Here is a 22,254-nt window from a genome sequence, read left to right as displayed (position 1 = left end):
CTCTGTCATCTGTCAGGAGCCATGAGAGACTCTACCCCATCTGTCCTGGCCAACTGGGACTGGTGCAGACCAACATAGCTCTTTCTGCTACAGTCTCTCTGTTGGAAAGTGCTCTGTGCTATCCTTGCATTCCCAGAAGTACCTCTGGAAGCTGAGTGACACCCTGCCCGTCCACAGTACACACACTTTGAAGTTGTTCCAGGATCAGAACACCTGGCCAAGTGTGTACTGGTCTTAAACCACCAAGCCTCCTGCAAGGAGTCCCCAACTCATTCCCTAGAAGCAGAGACTAAGAAGCACTCTGTACAGACAGAGAGAAAGGTTGCTTTATGTTTGAGAAGTCTTGTCATCACTAAGGGATCAAAACCAGGTCTACTCCAGCTGCATGACTTTGTTAATCCAGTCCACAAACACAGACACACGTGTGAAGATAGCTGGCCACTGGGGCCGTGCACACACTCTGTTAGGGATTATAAGTCCCTCTAGGACCCAGCAGTCATGGGTATAGCAGGCAAGTGGTCCCCCGTAGTCACCCTGGCAGGTAGGAGAACTGGTGAAGGCTCTGAACCTTGGCAGTGACTAGCCTCCCGTCACCCCCCACCCCCTTGGTAATCAAATAGTATCATTCCCACTCCCAATCCTTCCCAAACTGGCCCAAGAGCTCCACCACTGACCTCACAAGCCCCTGTAGGGACCATCAATCCCTCGGTGCATATCTCACTCTCTTGTACATGTCCTCGGTGTCTCACATTGCATTCCTGGTTGGAGATGACCTTCATCGAGGCCACATGAAGGACTGTGTTATTGCTTGTACCTGGAGTGAGGAGAATGTTAAGGAAAGGACCCCTGAGCCAAAACCAGCGCAGGGACGCCCGGCCTGGAACCATCCATGTCTATGCACTGTGCTCTTACCTTTGGATTCACCCCAGCCTGCAATCTCACACTTGGTCCCTGGAGGTACCACATACTGCTCAGGAGGCAGGCAGATCCGGGCCACATGATGGTTCAGGGTCACAGGTCTTTAGCAGGAATGGGGGTATTCAGGACCTATGGCCACAGGGCCAGCCCCACCTCATACCCTCTCAACTTGTCCACACACCTCTCCAGCTTGAGCAGAACAAGATGGGAGCCTGCAGGTCCGCACACTGTCTTGGCCACTGGGACCTTCTGCAGGTTTGCCTCTCCAGGCTGTGGGTTCTGGTTGAGGGTACCCAGCCATACCTCATATCCTGTGAGAGGTTCATGGCTGGGAGAAAGAGACTCTGCTAAACCATTCTTTTTTTTTTTTTTTTTAAGATTTATTATGTATACAGTGTTCTGTCTGCATGTATCCCTAAACACCAGAAGAGGGCACCAGTCTTATTATAGGTGGTTGTGAGCCACCATGTGGTTGCTGGGAATTGAACTCAGGACCTCTGGAAGGGCAGCCAGTGCTCTTAACCTCTGAGCCATCTCTCCAGCCCCTGCTAAACCATTCTTGCTCCTAGTCAGCTGTCCCAGTTGGTTTTGCTTGTTGGCCTTCCTAGGGACAGTGGCTGGGGTGGTGGGGACAGTGGCAGGGAGAGGTAGGATGAAGGTAAGCTGGGAGACCCAGTCCCTAAACCCAAGGGAGGCTCACCATGACCAGACGCATTGCCGGGCAGTCAGTACCCACTGCTCCATCACTAGGGACCCCCCACAGAAGTGCTGGCCCTGTCTAGAGGAGATTAGGAGAAGCAACAGTGAGTCCTGGGAAAGACCTGCCATTTTGGCAAGGACCTCTGGGTGCAGGGCCAGGCATCCAATTCCCTGCTGGCACAGCCACAGAGTTTACAGCCTCAGCTCCTTTCCTGAGGTAAGCGCTTCCGCCTCACCTGTTCCGCAAGCTGACTGTCCATGGTGAGCTCCCAGGATGGCCCCCCACCACACGGAGTTTGTTGATCTTATCAACCCTCTTGCCACACTTTTCAAACTGCACCTGGTCTGGAGGATGGCGGGATGAAGTTTTCAGTGAGGGCCAGGGTCAAAAAAGCTGTACCCACAACTGGCCCAAGCTTGTACCTGGGGGGTCCAGGATGGATGGTGGCTGGTCATCATCTATAAGACCAAGTTCGTTCAGGTTAAGGGGGCCAGTCTTTGGAGGTGAAGTCTGAAGCCCAACCAAAGGAAGAGTCTTCAGCACTCACCACAGCGTTGTAGGGCACAGTAGTCAAACAGGGTGGCTGGATCAGAAGTATAGCACCAGGGCCCATGGCTATCCCCATCTGGGTTCCGGCAGAAGTTTGCCTCCAGTCCGGCCTGCGGCGCTGAGGTGGGTGTGAATCTAGGGGGTGGTCCATAGCAGGTCAGTCAGATCCTCTTCAGGCTCACAAACAAGAAGCCAAGGCATTTTGCCCTAGAGTTGCCGTCCAATCTGGGTTGTGGGTGCACACTCACTGAGGCTTGTGTGGTGTCTCCGTGGACCAGTGCTGGCACTGAACGCCCTTGCGGGTCTTGCTGACGAAGCCGCGATACTGTTCACCTGAACCGTGATAGCAGCCTGCCGTGGGTGTGCAAGGGCAGTGGTTAGCCCCATGGTCGGTTCCTGATTCCTGTCCCAGCTCTGTACCACCTGCTCCAGCCTCACCCTCTGGCACCACTTCCTCTGTACAGCGTGGGATTTGGTAGCAAAAGGCCACTCGCAAACCAGGTCGAGAGGTGAAGCACCAAGGCGCCTCGGAGCCATCAGGATTCCGGCAGAAATTCTCCCGAAGGTCCCTGAGCAAGCACTTCCCTTATGGTAGATGGAGTCCCACCTAGCCGGCCAGCCAACCCGCAGCAGACTGGAACCAGCTGACTCCACCCCCAGGTCGCACCTTCCCAAAAGCTCCGCCCCCCACCCAGGCGCACTCTCCTTGCTCCAGCCTGTCACCTCACTTGCAAGCATATTTCTCGGGCACAAAGCGGTGCTGGTGCGGACTCTGTGCATCCCACCGCTGGCAGGGCACACCCGCGGAGGTGGTGTTGGTTGTGCCTCGATAATCTTCGCCTTTCCCGCGAAAGCAGTTAACAGTTTTGCCCTTGTTGCGCCGGTGTGACTTGGATCCTCCGATGGTCGGTGGCAGGTTGGGTCCTGCCCGGAAAGCTGAAATTGGAGCTGCGCTTGCCTGTCGAGGGTGTCAGGCTTTGCTTTCTACACATGCCTAACTTCTCTACTACCTCCCCCAGTTGAGCCACGCCTGCCAGTTTTTGCCAAGTTCCTTCCTAGGCCCTGTCCCTGCAGCCTACCGCAACTGGGAAGGTCGCAGAATTCTCGTTCGATGTTTGGGTCTGTGGTGTAGCACCAGGGCCGCTCAGATCCATCTGGATTACGACAGTAGTTGTCGTTCAGAGCTTTGTCGAGGAACCTGAGGGTAGTAACAAGACTCTGGGACCCAGGCTCCTCCGCAGTAGGGCTGAGCCCCACCCTCAGCGTAAGGATTCTGCCTATATACTTGTTAGGATGGAAAGGGTGTGGGTGAGGGTGCTGCAGGTCCCAGCGTTGACACTCGCGTCCCGACTCTGTAACGTCTACCTGGCCACGGTAATCCTCGCCATTGCACCAAACACAAACAGCTGGAAACACAGGGCCAGTGCGTTTCTGGGTGGGAACAGGCCTGTCCTTCCCTCCGTCCCTAGTCTTGACACTAGCTGCTTACCCTCCCTGCAGGACTTGATGCCGCAGCTCTGGAACCGCACACTACGGTTTGTTGTGTAGCACCAGGGACCTCTGGAGTCCCCATCAGGGTTTCGACAGAAGTTCTCTTCCAGGCCATTCTTTGGTGTGGGTGTATACCTGTAAGCAGAAAACCTCACTACGTGGTATGCTGGGGGAATTCTGCTTCAGGCCTAGTGGCAATGTATCTGTCTCACTTGTGGTCATTGGGGAACCGGCGGCTCCAGGCTTGGCAGGGCAGGCGATCAGCTGTCCTGGCCACAGTGCCCCGGTAGCTGACCCCATTGCCCATAATGCAGGTTCGTACATAGTCTGGAAGCAAGAGAGGAAAGATCAGCAGGGGCTGAGGATTCACGCCTCTTATTACTCACCCTGTTCCTTCTCACTCCCACTTGCCTTTCTTCTGGAAAAGGTCACACAGACTTGAATGGTGGAGCTGTGTGTGGGGCGAGTACTGAGTCCATGGCAGCAGCTGGCACCGGTGGCTACTTGTGTTGTAGTGGAAGGCTCTGGGAGCAGACTCAGGTTAACTGGCAACCCAGATTCTCATACCCTCGTCCATATCTAGGCTACTTAGCCACTCACCGACAGTCCAGAAGAGGCTCACAGCGCCTTGCACACTCCTCAGGATCCACCACGTCCTCCTGCCACGGTCCTGGTACCGCTGTGTGCAGGAGGTTCCTTAACTCTGTGCCCCGGAGCAGCTGGAAGTCATTCAATGGTGAGCGCTGCCCTGTGGGGTGGGTTCAGGAAAATGACTGGCATATTGGTACACGTATTTTAACCGACCCTATGTTTTGTCCATTTAGGGGCTCAAATACAAGGTCTTTGGTGTGGGCCCTGTGTGTATTTTCAAGGGCCAACCTAATCTCCCCACATCCATTGAGTTGGGGAGACAGGCCCAGACACAGTGATTTGATCACTAGTCTGATAGGCCTGGCATGGGGCTTAGGTCTAATACATTCGCTCCAGGAGAATTTGGGTGATGGTGTTTGCCCCCTGACACTTGCCCCATCGCATCCCTCAGATGAGAATGCTTGGACTCAAAGCTAAGACACTATCTAGGGAAGGGTCCCTCTTCAGCATTCTGACTCCCAAGTCTGGGCTTTCACCAGTATAAAGACGTATGTTAAGCTATAGTGATAGGTTAGGCTTAGGAGCCATGCCTTCTGTGTCTGTTAGCCTCTGTGGTCCCAAGACTGCCTCAGTGCTACAGCATGTATTCTAATGTAAACCTGATCAGACAGTATATATTTGAATTCCCAAACCTTCTCAGCTCTGTTCAGCAGGCCAAGGTCACAGATCCCTGCCCAACAGAAAAGTAAACTCTTGACGAGAATAGTCATATGGGCTTGGGGTGAACTGTCCGAAAGGCAAATAGGGATCGGGGTGGGTGACACTCACCAAGGGCCCTCGAACACTGTGTCAGAAGCAGCAAAAGTGGGACACACCCGATACTCATAGCTGGAGGTTGTACTGTGACCCATCACAGCCCCATCCCGGAAATTGTGAAATGTGTCCCTACAGGATTGGGTGGCTCTGACCCCACACCCCCTCTCTGAACCTGCTTGGGCTTGACTGACACCAGGCCACAGTTGCTAGGTGGGGTCAGGCCTCCCTCAGGCTCTTGGGTCAAGTGCAAGGGCCTTTTTAATGCAGCTAGATCCCCAGAGGCCTCAGTTTAGTAGGCAGGTCTTAGGAAGGTTCTGTGGGGACACAGTAGCATCCCTGAGGCAGAGCCCCTACCCTGTGCGGTCACCACCACAGCCGGGAGCACTCCATTGGTCTTCCTACTGCTGTCTATCCCTGAGGTAGCATGTTGTTGCTGCAGCTGCTCAGGAAACCGCATGGAAGTCCCTGGTGCCTGCCTCACTGTAGAGGTCAGACTGTATAGATGATTGAGTTTACAAAGTCGAAAACTGAAAATTTCAGTTGCACTAGCCACATTTCAAGAGTTCAGGGATTATGGTGGCCTTACTAGACTACAAGGCACAGGTGTGCCGTCCGTCACCACGGACACTTCTATGCCAAAGACACTGCTGGCAGGAGCTGCCAGGATTTTCCAGCCCCTGTAGTATACTTTCTGGGCCTCAGTTCTCCCTGTAAGCGAGGAACATAAGTTCCCCAACCCTGGCACTGCCTCTCCCCTTTCTAACTGCCTTATCTGTTGAGTCCCAGCTGTAGGCTGGTCGGCCCACACCCCAGCAGCAGAGCCTAGGAACATCCACTACCTACTGGAAGTGTCATTCCGAGGGAGGTGAGCAAACTCTCCCATTGGATCTGGTGCAGGGAGGGAGTGTGCACGGGTGTGACAGCAAGTTTGCTGACAGATGTGGCTTTTCAGGTATCCTAGGCTGCATGTGAGTCAGGCCTCCGAGCAAGGTAGGCATTGAGACAGGTGACCTAGGGACCAATTAGAACAGAGTCCCCTGCTACGGTTGGCCTAGGGAAGACGGGGGTCGGAAACAGTTGCACCGGCAGGTGAAACAGAGGTGAATACTTCGGTGGGAGTCGGGGGGGAGGGCTTTCTGCCAGCAAGGGCCTGTTGAGGTCTGTGCGTATGCGCGTGCGCGGCTGGAGGAGCGGCGCGCGAGCGGGCACGCGGTTTGGCCCTGGACGGGTGCCGTAGCCGAAAAGCTGGGCGGATGTTGTGAGCCGGTCGCGGAGGCTGAGGCTGGGGGTGAGTGAGAGGCCGCCCGCCTGGCTGTGAGCCGGGTGGGTCCCGTGGCTCCCCTCGAGGCCCCGGGCCGTTCCAGTGCGACAGCGCTTGCCACTGGGAGTGCCGCGGCCTGCGGTATAGGACTCCCGGCGGGAGCTGGCCTGACAGGTCCTCCAGAGCTTGGGGCCAGGCGGGAGCGACCTGGAGGAGCATGCGCTGCCCTTGGCGTCCTTGGCCACTCAGACCTAGTCGGTTCGGTTCCGAGCCTGGATCTCTTGGGAGGGCTGGGCAATAATGGAGTGACAAGGGAGCCCCGGGGCAGGCGCAGGTTCCGCCTCTCAATCCTCTACACCTGACACCCAGAATGGGTGTCTGGAAGGCTGCTTTCCAGATCTTCATAACTGCGTCCAATAAGTCCTGCAACTGTTCCGATATAAGGGGGACCCGTTGTGGATGTCCTTCGTGGGTCTCCGTAGGGAGGCACAGCCGCAGAATCACCTTCCCGAGACTGGCGTGGTGCAGGCAGGCAAGGGTTTGTGGCAGGAGCTGAGGGCCTCCTTGGGGTGCGGGAAGAGTGGGCTGCAGAAATGAAATACTGGCTCCGGCAGTGACTGAAGGCCACGCTCCGGACAGGCGCTAATACAACTTCCTGCGTCGGTGGTGATGGCACACCTGTGCCTTGCAGTTAGTACAGTCACGCGTGGTCGCCGGACTCTTGAAACTGAAAATTTCAGTTTTTAACTTGGTACACTTAAGCACTCCTGTCTCCTGACTACAGTGTTGTGCAGCACACCCTATAGGGAGGCAGGCCCCAGGGACTTAGTGTGGTTTCTGAAGCAGCTGCTTCAGTTACTCAAGGGATAAGACAGTGGCGGGAAGACCAATGGAGTCATCTTGGCTAGGGTGGTGATTGCATAGAGTAGAAGCTTGTGTGTGTGTGTGTGTGTGTGTGTGTGTGTGTGTGTGTGTGTGTGTGTGTGTGTGAGAGAGAGAGAGAGAGAGAGAGAGAGAGAGAGAGAGAGAGAGAGGACAAGAAAGCTAATGAGACTGTAGATAAGAAAAGAGAGGAAACCCGAGCTAAATAAGACATCTCTTACCTCCTCTTACCTCTTACTTTCTTGGGGGAGTAAGAGGGCTTGTGGCTGCAGGTGGCCAGACTGGTCTGGTCTATACTTGAGGGAATATGGTATAGGGTCTTGTTTTCTGAATATGAGCCGGGCTCCATGACTAAGGTGGGTATAGGAGTTTTCACTCTAGGCCACCTCACTTTGGACATGTTTATCTGATTTCCCCAGAACCAAGGCATTTAGTTATGGTTCAACAAACATACTTTGCACCTGGTCTCTGCTAGGTCCTGCATGGGGCACTGAGATAGTGTGGGACACCATATTCCTGGCATCAGCCTAGATCCCATCTAACATTCCTGTGTGGAAAGCTGGGAGCCCTTGCTTACCCCTGCCCTAGGTTAGAATGTGTGTGAATGTGTATGGTTCAGTCTCACCTGCTCCCAAGCCTTCCTACCATTGCAGGACTTAGGTCTGTGTGGGCCTTTGACTAGCCTGGAATAGACACGCTCTGCATCTGGCTCAGCCTCCAGGACCACTGGCTGCCCATGAGTGACGAAAGATGGCATCCAAGGGGGCTGGCATGTCTTTTTCCCGAAAGAGCTATAGGCTGACCTCAGATACTGAGAAGTCCAGGGTCACAGGTAAGGGCTGGCAGGGCAGGGAGGCTGCTCTTTGTATTGGGGGAAGGAGAAGGAAGGGACAAATGGGCCAGGTCCGGCGAAACTACCTCTTGTTCCTGTGACAGGTTCTTCACCAGCACCCATGGAGCTGTACACCCTGTGTGGTTGCTCTTCTGACCCTTGTGGCTGGCCAAAGACTAGCTGTGTGTGGGAACAGCAGGGAGGGACCAAGAGCTGGTCTGACCACCTGCCTCTTTTCTCTCTTCTGCTCTGTGACCCAGGCATCGTGCAGGAGAAACTACTGAATGACTACCTGGACCGCATCTTTTCCTCTCCTGACCATGGGCCCCCTGCAGCCACCAGCAGGTATGGTTGGGTGTGTAGCCCTGCTCCTCCCAGTTGGGCCTGATCAGAGGCTGGAAACTGCAGTGACGGGGAAGGGCAGCCTGGCTTGGGTTCTGTTCTCACTCTGTTCCCTGCTGTGAGACCTGTGCCTCCAGTCTGGACTCTGTTCCTCTCTCCAGACAGAGATAGCTTCTTCCTCCTGAGGATCCAGGGGAGGGTTAATGTGCACTTGACCTCCCTCATGCTCAGCATCTGGCCTGATGTGTATTTCTCTGTATCTCTGCTCTGCCCTGGCCACTTGTGGCCTCTGCCTGAACTTAACATAATAGAAACCTCAGTTGGATACATTTATTTTTAATCTCCATAAAAGTTACAAGTAGCAGAAACTTGAAAGCAAATAGAAGCGATGCCCCTGTTCTATTGTTAGTTAGATGTGACCATTTGAATGTGATTCCTTTCTGGTTTCTTTATCTCACAGTGAGAGTTCACATTCTACAGAATATCAGACTTAAGAAAACCCTCAGAGCCCTTAGGGGTGGTGGCTCATGAATGTAACCCCAACACTTGGGACACTGAAAGGCAGGAGGACCCAAGTTAAGACTGATCTACAAAAGGAGAGGAAACACTGTTTTTCTTATTATTGTGTAATTGAAACAGTTAACTACATGCTTTTTAAATGTTCAAGATGACAAATTGCTTTTGTTTTTGTTTTTGAGACTGGGTCTCCCCGTGTAAGACAGGTTGGCCTGGAACTCTCAATTTAGACCAAGCACCCTGGAGCTTGGAGTGGGTGGGGGTTCCAGCCTCTACCACATAAGTATTCAGATTATTCAGATTATACTGCCACCAGGCCCATAGTGCCACTAGGCCCTGCCCCCCCCCTTTTTTTTCCTTTTCTTTTTTTTGAGACAGGGTTTCTTTTTTTTTTTTTTTTTTAAATATTTATTTATTTATTATGTATACAGCATGTGTCCCTGCAGGCCAGAAGAGGGCACCAGATCTCATTATGGATGGTTGTGAGCCACCATGTGGTTGCTGGGAATTGAACTCAGGACCTCTGGAAGAGCAGTCAGTGCTGTTAACCTCTGAGCCATTTCTCCAGCCCGAGACAGGGTTTCTTTGTGACCAGGCTGGCCTCGAACTCACAGAGATCCACCTGCCTCTGTCTCCCAAGTGCTGGGATTAAAGGTGAGCACCACCACTGCCCAGCAAGCCCAGGTTTTTAAAATAGCAGGTTATAATGTGTGTGTGTGTGTGTGTGTGTGTGTGTATAACACCCACGAAACAATCACTAGCATCAAACTAATAAACATATTATTCATTTCTAAATGTTTATGGATTTTTTTTTTTGAGGCAGCGCCCCTCTATGTAGCTCTAGATGTCCTAGAACTCACTGTGTAGACCAGGCTGGCTTTGAACTCACAGAGATCCGCCTGCTTCTGCCCAGCTTTAGAACTCTATTTTTATCATCATGTTTATCCATAAATATTTTCCCATTTTATGACTTGATTTTAGTGGACATCTTGAGGGCAGAGTTCTTCTGTGGCCTGTACCACTGTGCTCGATGGGGAGGTACGTTTGCTTGTGTACACATGCGGTGAGGGTGCCCAGGGATGCTAAACTATTTGGCCTGTGACTCCTTTTTTTTTAAGAAGTGATTTTGTGGAGCAGTGGTCCCTCATACCTTTAATCTCAGCACTCTAGAAGGTAGATTCTGTGAGTTTGAGGCTAACCTGGTCTACAGAGTGAGTTTCAGGACAGCCAGGACTGTTACACAGAGAAACCCTGTCTGGAAAAATAATTGTTTTTTTTTTTTTTTTGGTTTTTCGAGACAGGGTTTCTCTGTGTAGCTTTGCGCCTTTCCTGGAACTCACTTGGTAGTCCAGGCTGGCCTCGAACTCACAGAGATCCGCCTGGCTCTGCCTCCCGAGTGCTGGGATTAAAGGCGTGCGCCACCACCGCCCGGCTTGATTTTGCTATATAGCCCAGGCTGTCCCCAAAGTGGTAAACTTCCTGTCTTAGCTTCCCAGGCAACGGAAATACCATGCCTATTTTGCAATATCTTTTAAGATTATTGCCACCTTAATTTATTTATGGGGCCATATAGGCTTTTCCTGCCGTGAAGCATGGATGTCCCTACCTGTGTGTTCCCAGACCATGTGGCTGTTCTGTTTTTCACAATCTCTCCTCTTTGGGAAGCCCAGAAGACAGCCTTGTTACTGTTCTGTTTAAGTAGCAGGGTGGGCAGCAAGTCCCTGCTTCTGGAGGCCTACCTTCACTCCTGCTCTCATCCTGGCTTCTTCCAAGGGCCATCTGATTCCTACCCCATGGGACCGCTAGCAGATGCTCCTGCTAGTGCTGTGCTCACCAGGAGACAGGGCCGCCAGTCACTTGGTTGTGGAGATGTAGGATTCTAGACTACAACTGGGAAATCCCAGAAAGGGCAGGCAGGGTCTGCCCGGTGGGCAGTGCCTCAGTGGAGGCTCTTCGGTGTCAGAGCAGCTGCCCGAGCTGTGTACTGTGTGTTGTTGGCACAGGCACAGGTGTGCATACACCTTCTGGACCATGGGCCTGTGAGGACTCTTGGACTATTCAGACATCAAGTTGCCTTCAGCCTTCCCTGTTCCTGGCTAGGTAACTGTATGGATGGCTCCTGGTCTTGGCTTAGGGCTCAGCAAGGGTGAGAGGGGCCTTTGCACATATCCACCTCCTGCAGTTTGGGTTCAGTCCTGTCTTGCAGCAGGGAAGCATGTGGTCTGTGAACCTGGGTCACAGCTACCTGGTGGGAGTTGGTGCTTTGGTTCATCTCGGACCCTTCCAGAGCCTACTGTTGGTAGACAGATGAGAGGTGCAGGTTCTGAGATTAGAGGAGGAAGAACAGGTGCTGCCAGTCTGTGAACTGGATCCAGATGGGTGTCAGCCCTCTGCCCTGCCAAGTCCTGCTGGTTGTTAATACACTGCCTGCTATTCTTAGGAGCTGAGCTCAGGTCAGGTCTTTCCACACGCATATACCAGGATCTTGCTGTGTGGCCCAGTCTGGCCTCAAACTTGCAATTTTCCTGCCTCAGCCTCCTGAGTGCTGGGATTAAAGGTATGGGCAACTATGCCCAGCCTAATAGGCCCTTTGAACTCGGGGCATGTGTGCTGAGTAATCTTCTGGGCAACTGCCCACAAACTTGCCCAGCCCTTTTAGCTGCAAAAGATTGTGGGCAGATGGGTCGTGTATTCTGCTGGCCATCCAAAGACAGGAAGGTAGAGGATAGGGCCAGGCAGCCCCTCAGAGGGCGAGCCCTTTGTACTGCCAGGGCATGACTGATCACCACTGTCTCCTTTGGCTGAGTAGGGGGAAGGTTGCTGCCAAAAGAACCATAGGTTTAGGGTTAAGGACTAGATTAGATAATCCTGGTGCTGGCCCACTTGGCAGCTGGAATTCCTCCCAGCCTCATGTCCCAGCCTCATCTTCTCAGCCAGAATCAACACAGATGTGTTTGAGAGAAGGTAGGTTAGGTCAGGAGCACATGCTTTTTGTGGGAATCTTCTTGACAGCTTGATGGACAGCTGGTTGTTTTATTTTTGTTGTTGTTATTGTTTTGCTTGTTTACAGATGAGGGAATTAAGACTTAGAGGGTTGGTGTGTGTGTGTGTGTGTGTGTGTGTGTGTGTGTGTGTGTGTGTGTGCGCGCGCACATGCTCATGCTGCACTTGGAGCGTGTGGTACGTGTGGAGACTACAGGACAGACTTCTGTATCAGTCCTTAGTCACTGTCCTCTCTGTGTTTGGTTTGAGGCAGGGTCTCTTACTGGCCAGGAACTTGCTAAGCAGGCTAGTTGGCTCACCAGTGAGACCCCAGGGACCCCCTGTATCCTCTTCCCCAGTGCTGAACAGTGTTGAAATTATACACACATAACATAACAGCCAACTTTTTTTTTCCTACATGGGTTCTTACTCTGGTCCTTTTGGTTGCAAGACAAGTACTTTCCTGACTATGCTATGCCCCCTGAAGCTGATGATTTTTGATTTTTAAACAGTCCTGAGGTACATGTGCTTATAAGTTTTAGCTTAGTGGCTAACGCCATCTGTTAGCTCCTAGAGTAGCTCCTGTTAGCTTACCAGAGTCTAGAACCAGGTAAGTCCTTCCTCCAGAGCTTACCAGCCACCCAGCAGGGCTCAGGGTGATTGTTGTTTGGCCAGTCTCAAGGACTTGTGGGCCCCCAGCATCCTCTTACTCTCCAGGAAACCCCTGAACTTCCATAACCTGCCAGAGCATGTGGACCAGCTGCTACAGGTGGACAGTGAAGATGAGGAGAGCCAGGGTATGAGGCATTCTCTGGAGTGGGGTTGAGAGTGTGGTGCCAAGTCCTGGAGTTCTCTGCTGAACTCACACCTCCCTTGTGTCTGTAAGACCCTCTGCCCTCCCTGACCTCACACATCTCCCCTTCTCAGGACAAGTTGAAGGGCGACTTGGGCCATCTACTGTAGTCCTAGACCACACAGGAGGCTTTGAGGGGCTTCTCCTTGTGGATGATGACCTCCTGGGGGTGAGTGAAATGTGTAGTGGGCCCCTAGTTCCGCTCCTCCTAACAGTCCCAAGCTCTCCTGATTGGCCCTGCCCTCTGTGTTCATCCTGACGGAGCTAGCCTTACACCCATCTTGACACCGCTCCAGACCATGCTCTCCTTAGCTCTTCAGCCTTCCTGACATAGTCCCGAAACCTTGATACAGTCACTACTTCAACCCCTTTCAACAAAGCCCTGGGTCCCATCATGCTTCTGCCCCAGAAGCTCTTGTCGTGGATACAGTCTCTCCTATCTCAGCCAGACACAGTGCAGTGCTGGCCATGACAGACTTGTGCCACCAATGCTAACTCAGCTGGGGACAAAATGTGTGCCTGGAGAGAAACACTGCTTTCTTTGTCCAGGTGATTGGACATAGCAACTTTGGTACGATCCGTTCTACCACATGTGTGTACAAAGGTGAGCTCACACTCTGCTGAGGCTCAGAGAGTTGGGAGGAAATGGGCGAGAGGCAGCCTTCATTCACTTTCTGGGCCTCCCTCTGCTCTTCCTAGGGAAGTGGGTCTACGAGGTGCTCATCTCCTCCCAGGGGCTCATGCAGATCGGCTGGTGCACCATCAACTGCCGCTTTAATCAGGAGGTACACACAAGGAGAGGACTCTCCCAGAGAGGTCTTGTGGTGCAGGCACCCTCAGAGCAGGAGCAGCCCCCAGACCCGCTCAGGAGCCTGATCTGGGTTGCCCACTGGAGATGGAATATGCTTCATTTTACTCGAGGACACCTAGTATAGAACCCTTCACTTCTGGCTCCTTTGCAAACACGTCACACCCTTTCTCTAGAGCCATGAGGGCACTAGCTTAGTAACTGGTGGGCTCTGGCCTGCCCTTCCCCACCTTCCCCAGACCTCACAAGCAGTTCCTTCCTAGGAAGGGGTTGGAGATACACACAACTCCTATGCCTATGATGGGAACCGGGTGCGCAAATGGAACGTGACCACAACGAATTATGGCAAGGTGAGGGCTAGGCTTCCATGGATCACCAACCTCATAACCACCCTGTAGCTTGTGGTCTGGAGCCACAGGCTAGCCACGAAGGACTCTAGGTCCCAGGGAAGGGCCAGGGGTTTGGAGACTCCTGTCTCCTTGTGACCAGTCTTCCCTGGGTGGTCCTAGAAGTGCAACTGGGATGCAGGCAGGCAGGCTGCTCCGCTTCTTTGTGTCTGTAAAACTTCCTTTCCTGGCAGGCATGGGCAGCGGGGGACATCGTGAGCTGCCTGATTGATCTGGATGATGGTACTCTATCCTTTTGCCTGTGAGTCTCCTATCTATCTACAGACTGGCCAGACTGCCCATTTCCTGCTCCCTCTAAGGGAGCCAGGCCAAGTTCAGTAGACCAAGGGTGGGCAGCCATACCCATCCTAGCACTGGCTTATAGATCTCCTTTTCCTCCCCAGGAATGGTGTGTCACTGGGCACTGCCTTTGAGAACCTCTCCAGGGGCCTGGGAATGGCCTACTTCCCAGCCATCAGCCTGTCGTTCAAGGAGTCAGTGGCATTCAACTTCGGCAGCCGTCCTTTGCGATATCATTTTGGGAAGATGGCTATGGGTGGCTTAGCATCTAAAATGAGGGTCTCCCTACCCCAGGAGCACTGGGGGCTGGTGGCAGGCCTCGCTGCTGCAGTGTGTACACAAGATGCATCTTAGTTAGGTTGGTCCAAGGACAAAAGTCCTTTCAAGGTGGGTGCCGTTCACTGTCCTCATTGAGCAGGTGAGGAACAGGAAGGAGTTTTACCCCCTCAGAGACTGAGTGGGAGAATTGTGACGGAGACTGGGCCCCTGCTGTGCAGCTTGGGCCTCAGTTAGGCTCTCAGTGGAAGGGAGGGAGCGGGGAGGGGTGTGTCTAAGCCTCAGGGTAGGTGTTGCTGGCTTAACTCTGTGGCACCTACCCAGTTGCGGGCTTCCGGCCCCTGCAGGACCCTCCATTCGCTGACCTGGTGCGGGCACAGAGATTGCTGGGTTGCTTCCAGGCAGTGCTGAGTGTGGAGCTGGACCCTGTGGTGAGCCAGAGTCTGGGCTGGGTGAACAGGGGTCTTAGCCCAGCCCACCTCCTCTCACAGTCTTCCCCCCACCCAACAGGAAGGGCGATTAGTGGAGAAGGAGAGCTCTGAGTGGCAGCTGCAGGGGCAGCCCACTGCCCTCCTCACACTGGCCCACATCTTCCATCACTTTGCACCGCTGCTGGTGAGGAGCTGGTGGGGAAGGGAAGAGGGGGGCGTGCAGATGCGTCCATCCATGGTAGCTGCTAGGGGCTCACGTGAGAGCCATAGCATTTCCTGCCAGGGTTCTGTATAGCCACAGACCTTAAGGACAGCATCCTGGGGAGGAAGGGTCTTGATGTCACAGGGCTGAGGAAATGGCGTGACAAAGCCCTAGAGAGATTGTGGGCCAGCAGCTCCTCTTGTTCCTCAGTCAGACTCTGGAAAGGGCTCATCTCTGTGGTAAAATTGCTTGAAAGGCTCAAGATTTGGTGTCTGAGGCCTGCTTCTTGAGCATGAGAAGGTCTCCTGAGTAGAGCAGGAGGCCACAGCTTTACTGGTGCCCGCCCTCTGGTGCAGCGCAAGGTGTACCTAGTGGAGGCTGTGCTTATGAGCTTCCTGCTGGGCATCACGGAGAAGGGCACGCCTGAGCAGGCACAGGCTGTGGTACACCAGATCCTGGACCTCTTGTGGCTCTTTATGGAGGTAAGACTTTGACTCCAGGCTCAGGCCGGGCTGTCAGATTCCATCAGGGCGAGGGAGGTATGGTTGGGTCTTGGAAAAGGCCCCTGTCATGGCTGCCCTAGCATCTCTTCCCAGGACTATGAGGTACAGGATTGCCTCAAGCAGTTGATGATGTCTCTGCTACGTCTCTACCGGTTCTCGCCCATTGTCCCAGACCTGGGTTTACAGGTGGGAGCGTCTGTCCCCGCCCCGAAACCCCCGAACCTTGCTTGCCTCTTCTGAGCACCGCTTCTCCACAGATCCACTACCTGCGCCTCACTATTTCTATCCTGAGACACGAGAAGTCCCGCAAGTTTCTGCTTAGCAACGTCCTGTATCCTCTTGGTGCTAGGCAGACCTGCTGTGTAGTGCCTCCTAAGGCCAGCAGAGGGCAGTGCTCATCAGGCCAGGACTCTCCGGGAAGGTTCAGGAGGATCACAGCTGAGTCGAGAAAGCAAAGGTCAGGGCTGCCCTTCAGTGCAGCTGAGTGGAGGTGGGGGAGGCCCCACAGCCTGCTCTCTTCAGCCTCATCTCTACCTTTGTCTGTGTGCACAGACAAGGTCTTCTCTGAAGAGGCAGCTCCTCCTGCTTCCCCAGTGTTGTGAGCTGGCTGAGAAGCCTAAGCACAAGCCACCTTAGGCTGGTGTCTTTCAGCCTCCAGTAAGCAGAAACCATGGGACATAGGAACCAAAACTGGGGCCTGAGATGGACCAGCAGACCCATCCCATCCCTCTGTTCCTTTGACAAGTTTTTAATCAGACCTTTGCTGATTTGATAACTGATCTTCCGTGAGGTTCACACCCTAGGAGACAGTTACATGGTGAAATTGGCATCTTTGATGATGGGAGAGGTATGGCAGGCACATCAAGGTGGGCTTCTGAGAGAGGGCTCGTGAGGGTGTATAGCAGGTTCTTTGGGGAGCCAAGCTCTTCCTTGACAGTTACCAGTTTCGACATGCTCCGCTCCGTGGTCTTCTTTTATATTAAGAGTCCCCTGCGTGTGGAGGAGGCTGGCCTGCAGGAACTCATTCCCACCACCTGGTGGCCCCATCGCTCCAGCAGGGAGGTGAGCGGACCTGGGATGGGAGCTGGCATAGTGAGGGACTGCCCCAGTGTGCCTGGGCACCTGGACCAAGTACCCGAGGCCTCTTTTGCCCTGGTCCCTGAGTCCTCGGGTGAGAACTCTTCCGTGTGAAGTGGTCCTGGGTAAGTCAGTGCCCAGGAAACCTTGCTCTCGTCTGCCCTCTGCCCCTGCCTAGGGCAGAGACGGTAAGGAGGCAAAGGAGGAGAGCACTGAGGAGCGGCAGCGGAGGCGTGCCTATGAGCGCGGCTGCCAAAGACTCAAGAAGCGCATTGAAGGTTAGCGCCAGCCTCGGGCCTTGGGTAGGGACGGGATTTGTGCATGTATACTTAGGAGCATTGGTGGGGACCACACCGAGAGTGGGTTTGGGGAACCCTGGTGGTGGGGGCCTGACACAAAGTTCTGCCTGTTCCCATTCCTGGGAGCCTAAGGACTGTATTTCCTGCCCCATCCCAGTGGTGGAGGGGCTACAGGTCCAGATCCTGAAGCTGCTGTTGGACAATAAAGATGACAATGGTGTAAGTGACTCAAGACTCCTGTGTGGACCCCTGGCTGGGAGGGATGCTGTCCCGAGCCCCAGATAGCAGGGGCTGGTTCATGTTCCTATAGTAGAGCTCCCAGTAAGGTGAAGAATCGTCAGCTCCGCACAGTCTTATTTTCCCATTCCTTGAAGGGTGAAGCTTCTAGGTACATCTTTCTGACAAAATTCCGAAAGTTTCTGCAGGAGAATGCCAGCGGCCGGGGGGTAGGTATTGGTGTCTCCAGGGCGGCCACTGTGGGCTCCAGGCTGTGTTGCGGGGCTGCGCTCTGGGCATTTGACACCTCTCAGCTGCCTGTTTGACACACTTCATTATCACTGCCTTTTCCTCCCGGGTCCTGGGGCACAGCCTTGGACTCTGGCCTGGCACCAATGTGTTTTCTCTCATCTGCTGCAGAACATGCCCATGCTCTGCCCTCCTGAGTACATGGTCTGCTTCTTACACCGCCTGGTGTCTGCCCTGCGTTTCTATTGGGATGAATACAAAGCTTCCAACCCCCATGCTTCCTTCAGTGAGGGTGAGCACCAGACCCCAGGTTGGCAAGGCTGGATGGAACCAGGTCTGTGGTAGCTACTGGTGGTGTTGTAGAGAGCTGAGATGGATGTGAGGATAACTAGGCCCCCTGCCCAGGTGAGTCCATTTCAGGAGCCCTGCACTCTGGGGCCCTTGGGCCTGTGCTGGCTGGCCGCTTCCACAGGCTCCTGCTCATGATAGCCGTTGTTTCTCAGTCCTGGTGCCTAGATCTCTGTGAAGTCCTTTGTGGGGCTGCCTGGGATGGGTCCTGGGGCTCCTGTGTTTAGGCAGACAGAGTTCCCAGGTCAGTAGGAGACTTAGGCACTATGGGTTGGGGGATATCCCATAGTTTGCTCTTCTGTTCTCTTGAGGAGCCAGCTGCCAAGAATTCTCCCTCCACCCCAAGTTCTGCAGTTGTTGGCATTAACCTAAAACAGCGAAGCGTGGGAGAGACAGGGAGGCCTGGGCTCTGGCTCTACAGTCTGCCTGGGCTGGTGGATGACCTAGGTCAGAAGGCCAGAGTGTAGGCTATGGCTCTGGAGAGTTCTACTGAGCACCGATTGCTGACCCTACACCCCTGACTTCTTGCAGAGGCTTACATCCCACCCCAGATCTTCTATAATGGCAAGGTGGATTACTTTGACCTTCAGCGCCTTGGGGGCCTCCTCTCACACCTTCGAAAGACCCTGAAAGGTGAGTGGAGGCTGTGGCCGTCAACAGCCCTGGCGCCTCTGAGCCGGCAGTGCCGTGGGTGCCGAGCCACCCTGTGTCCACTAGAGGGCGCCCAAGTCTTTCTTACCTGCTCAGTCAGGGGCTGTTGACCTGATAGGCTGCATCTGATCTTGGGTTTAGCCGCTGTGCCTTCCCTGGGCACCAGAGACAGGCTAGGAATGCCCTGATGAAATAGGGGCCAGATGTGTTGACGGGATTTAGCAGCCTGGTGAGGGATATGTCAGTGCTCTCTGAACTGCCTTCATTGGCGAGCACAGCTCCCTTTGGTACTGTGAACCCCGGGCAAGAATGTCAAATACGGACTGAGTGTCGTGGCACACACTGTAACTAACAGCACTCAGAGGCGGGTAGATCTCTGTGAGGTCCAGCCATGGCTACATAGTGAGACCTTCCTTTAAAAAACAACAAACAGGGCCCTTGGAGAGCTGGCTCAGCAGTTATGAGCACGTGTTAGTTTTATTGAGAGTCTAGGTGTGATTCCCAACACCTACAGGGCAGCTCACTTGATCTCTAACTCCAGTCCCAGGGAATCCACCCTCTTTGGATCTCTCTGGCCACTAGGCATGCACATGGCACATGTACAGAACCACTCATACAAGTACAAAAATAAATCTTAAAATAAGCATCAACTCTGGGCATGGTGGCGCAGGCCTCTAATCCCAGCACCCAGGAGGCAGGGACAGGTGGATCTCTGAGTTTAAGGCCAGCCTGATCTACAAGAGTGAGTTCTAGGACAGCCAGGGCTGTTACACAGAGAAACCCTGTCTCAAAAAACAAAAACAAAATAAAATGAAAGGCAACAATGAAAGTCAGAAGCAGTCCAGTATGGCCTGCAGACTCACTGGGAAGTAAGTAAAATCTGCAGCAGGGAACTGTGAGGAGTGAGGCCAGTCTGAGGCTTTTACAGGCCACACAGAAGATGCAAACCCTCCAGGGATAGCTTTGGAAGGCCTGGGTGAGGCTGGGGAGTAAAGGTAGGCCTACATGATGAGATGCCCCCTCTGGCTGCTGCAGCGGGGAAAATGGAATGCTGGGGTCAGTTATCCAGGTGACGGCGGAGGCTAAGGGCCTGTACTAGGGAAGTAGGCCGTTGTAGAGCAATGGGTAACCTTGATCATGCCAGAAGCTCTGCAGCTGGGTGTCATCAGGGTGAGGGCTGCGGAAGCTGGGATATCAAGTCCAGTGTGTTGGAGAGACCCACAAGCCCAGCCCAGCGAGAGGCAAAGCCTGAGCTGGAGACGTGTTTGGGTTGTCTGTGCAAAGTGACGTGTGCCTGTGATATGGAGTAGTCTTGCAGGAAACTGCAGAGCCACAGGAATGCTGTGATGAGGGGTGCCTCTGTTGCTAGTTGTAGCTAGAGGAGGAGCCCCTGAGCTGTAGAGAGAAGGCCGGGTTGGAGCAGGAGGGAAAAGGAGGAGCAAGGACAGTGGAGGGAGGCTGTGCGAGCCACCCCCCTCCCCATCCTCCCAACCCCCTCCACCCCCCCAGCCTGCCAGTGCTGCCACCCTCAGAGCAGTTCCATCGAGGGTCCCTCTTCTGTAGTTGGCCTAAGCCTCCTACCCTGCCATGTCTCTCAGATGACCTTGCTTCCAAAGCCAATATCGTGATCGACCCCCTGGAGCTCCAGGCAGCTACCATGGATGACCTGGATGAGGACGAAGAGCCAGCCCCCACGGCGGCCCAGGTGTGGCAGTAAGGGCAGGCAGAGGCTTCAGGATGGGCTTTTCCTTCATCTTGTAGGCAGGGGTATGACACAGGTCCAGCTTCTCTCCCTGTAGGAAAGGACCTTCTCACAGGGAAGCTCCCTGGCTGTAGATGGAGCGTGACCCCTCCCTGTCCATCCCCCCGACCCTGTGCATCCAGAGCATCCTTCATAGGCCCCAGTCATGGAGAGCCGATTAGCTTCTGACCCCCTTTCTCCACCGCAGCGTCCCATGCAAGCCCTGGCCATGGGAGGGGCACTGCCCCTGCCCCGGGCAGGCTGGCTCAGTTCTCCAACCCTGGGCCGAGCCAACCGCTTCCTCAGCACAGCAGCTGTGAGCCTCATGACCCCACGGCGGCCTCTGAGCACCATAGAGAAAGTAAAGGTCCGCTCGCTGAATGTGGAACAGAGGACTCGTGAGGACAGTAGGTGCTGGGCAGAGCTGCTGAGGGACCTTCTGCTATGTAGCACCCCTTCCTTATCTTCGGCAAAGCCAGAGTAGTCCCTCCTCCCCCCACTCCCTACCACCTTGGGGCCTGGCCACATCCCAAGGGCACAGGAAGCGCAATCTGAAGACATGAAATCAATATTACAAAAATAGGTCCTGGTGCTGCAGGGCCTTGCCCTGCACCCCACCTTCCCTTGACCCATTCTCCCCGAAGCTCCCTTCCTAGACAAGGAAGAGAGAGGGAATCCCCTCTCCTCCTGGAAGGCCCAGATAGCCTGTGCATGTTGAGGAGAAAATCAGAAGCTGGGTGTGGTGCTCCCACCTCTAACCCCAGTCCCAGGAAGCAGAGGTAGTCAGCTCTCTGAGTTCAAGGGCAGCCTGGTCTACAGAGTGAGACCCTGTCTCAAAAAAACAAACAGAAAAGCCTGGTTCTCATTCCATCTTCTGCTCCCCAGTTGAGGGCAGCCACTGGAATGAGGGCCTGCTGTTGGGGAGACCCCCTGAGGAGCCCGAGCAGCCCCTCACTGAGAACTCACTGCTGGAAGTCCTGGATGGCACAGTCATGATGTATAACCTCAGCGTTCACCAGCAGCTGGGCAAGGTCTTGCACTGTCAATCCATGTTTGTTGTGAGGGGTGTTGTGCGTGGTGGGATGCATGAGTGCTTCCACACCTGCCTGCTTGTGTTGGTGCACACAAGCATACCACACAGCAGGACTTTGCTGCTGCTGCTGCTGCTGCTGCCTCTGGCCTGTGTTGTTTTTGTTGAAAGAGGTCAAGCTTTGGGAACTTTGCAAGCTGGGTCGAGACACTGTTTTAAAAAGCCTGGTTAAGGTACCTAAGGGTCACCCTGGATGTGTGGTGTTCGATACTGTAGATGGTGGGTGTGTCTGATGATGTCAACGAGTACGCGATGGCCCTGAGAGACACAGAGGACAAGCTCCGCCGCTGCCCCAAGAGGGTAAGGCCTGGGCGGGCAGGTGGGCACCGGGACAGTGTGCTTGGGGGTCCCTGGGACACGAGGGTATCCCACAAAGGAAATCCAACGTTTCCCCTTGTCCCTGCCCTGACTGCACCAAGTGGTGAGAGCAGGTCTGGCTGAGGGGCCTGTGTATCCTGAGCCCATCGACCAGCTGCAGCCCGTGCCAAGGTTCCCCGTCCCTGCCCACTAAGTGCTGATGCACACACATCACCTTCATTAATAATGGATGGACCCTGAGTGCCTTCTCAGCTTCTCAAGAGTCAGCAGGAAGCAGGCCCCAGTTCTCCCAGTCCCCTGGAGCCCCTCTGCCATGGCATGCCTCGCCTGGGCTGGGCCTCCCTAGCCGGCCTTCTCTTCCCACTGTCACCAAAGCCTTGGGCCTCCCCAGCCATTGAAGTTGCAGTCTGGTCCTGTGTCCCTGGATGCTCACTCCAGGAGCTCACAGAGCGTGGTTAACCAGGGCCCTCTTGTGGGGCTTGCTGGGTCTCCACTGATCACCACTGGCAGAAGTGAGTTTGAAAGTGGAGCCCCGCCGGGCGGGGGTGGCGCACGCCTTTAATCCCAGCACTCTGGGAGGCAGAGCCAGGCGGATCTCTGTGAGTTCAAGGCCAGCCTGGGCTACA

At 54.3% G+C, this 22,254-nt stretch overlaps 2 protein-coding genes across 7 annotated transcripts in view; one reads left to right on the top strand and one right to left on the bottom strand.

The window, feature by feature from the left end:
- Positions 1-19: 19 nt before the first annotated feature.
- Positions 20-6,053, bottom strand: Mst1 (macrophage stimulating 1). The gene is given in 17 exon segments (XM_052720683.1): positions 20-534; positions 675-814; positions 913-1,019; positions 1,100-1,246; positions 1,619-1,696; positions 1,854-1,962; positions 2,041-2,076; positions 2,166-2,302; positions 2,416-2,518; positions 2,606-2,736; positions 2,896-3,091; positions 3,247-3,573; positions 3,657-3,793; positions 3,871-3,985; positions 4,070-4,182; positions 4,259-4,406; positions 5,078-6,053. Coding segments are annotated over 17 exon segments (2,280 nt in total). The 5' UTR covers positions 5,172-6,053; the 3' UTR covers positions 20-372.
- Positions 6,054-6,140: 87 nt separating this feature from the next.
- The window catches only part of Rnf123 (ring finger protein 123), a 29,539-nt gene continuing 13,425 nt past the window's right edge, over positions 6,141-22,254 (top strand). Inside the window, exons 1-25 of one of the 6 annotated variants that reach the window (XM_052720620.1) lie at positions 6,141-6,165; positions 7,923-8,040; positions 8,301-8,385; positions 12,598-12,677; positions 12,808-12,902; positions 13,283-13,337; positions 13,433-13,518; positions 13,805-13,891; positions 14,122-14,189; positions 14,332-14,457; positions 14,820-14,934; positions 15,014-15,118; positions 15,493-15,618; positions 15,733-15,825; positions 15,897-15,970; positions 16,584-16,701; positions 16,895-16,994; positions 17,173-17,234; positions 17,390-17,461; positions 17,652-17,772; positions 18,360-18,461; positions 20,078-20,184; positions 20,429-20,627; positions 21,106-21,251; positions 21,527-21,610. In XM_052720620.1, the coding sequence (XP_052576580.1) occupies positions 7,959-8,040; positions 8,301-8,385; positions 12,598-12,677; positions 12,808-12,902; positions 13,283-13,337; positions 13,433-13,518; positions 13,805-13,891; positions 14,122-14,189; positions 14,332-14,457; positions 14,820-14,934; positions 15,014-15,118; positions 15,493-15,618; positions 15,733-15,825; positions 15,897-15,970; positions 16,584-16,701; positions 16,895-16,994; positions 17,173-17,234; positions 17,390-17,461; positions 17,652-17,772; positions 18,360-18,461; positions 20,078-20,184; positions 20,429-20,627; positions 21,106-21,251; positions 21,527-21,610 (2,388 nt within the window). In that variant the 5' untranslated portion in view covers positions 6,141-6,165; positions 7,923-7,958. The other 5 variants (XM_052720593.1, XM_052720600.1, XM_052720611.1 and 2 more) reach the window with 5 other exon arrangements.

Source organism: Peromyscus californicus, unplaced genomic scaffold (assembly GCF_007827085.1).
Source record: "Peromyscus californicus insignis strain IS unplaced genomic scaffold, ASM782708v3 Scaffold_11__1_contigs__length_118956290, whole genome shotgun sequence".
NCBI classification, from domain to species: domain Eukaryota; kingdom Metazoa; phylum Chordata; class Mammalia; order Rodentia; family Cricetidae; genus Peromyscus; species Peromyscus californicus.
This window is presented reverse-complemented; position numbering and strand designations above follow the sequence as displayed.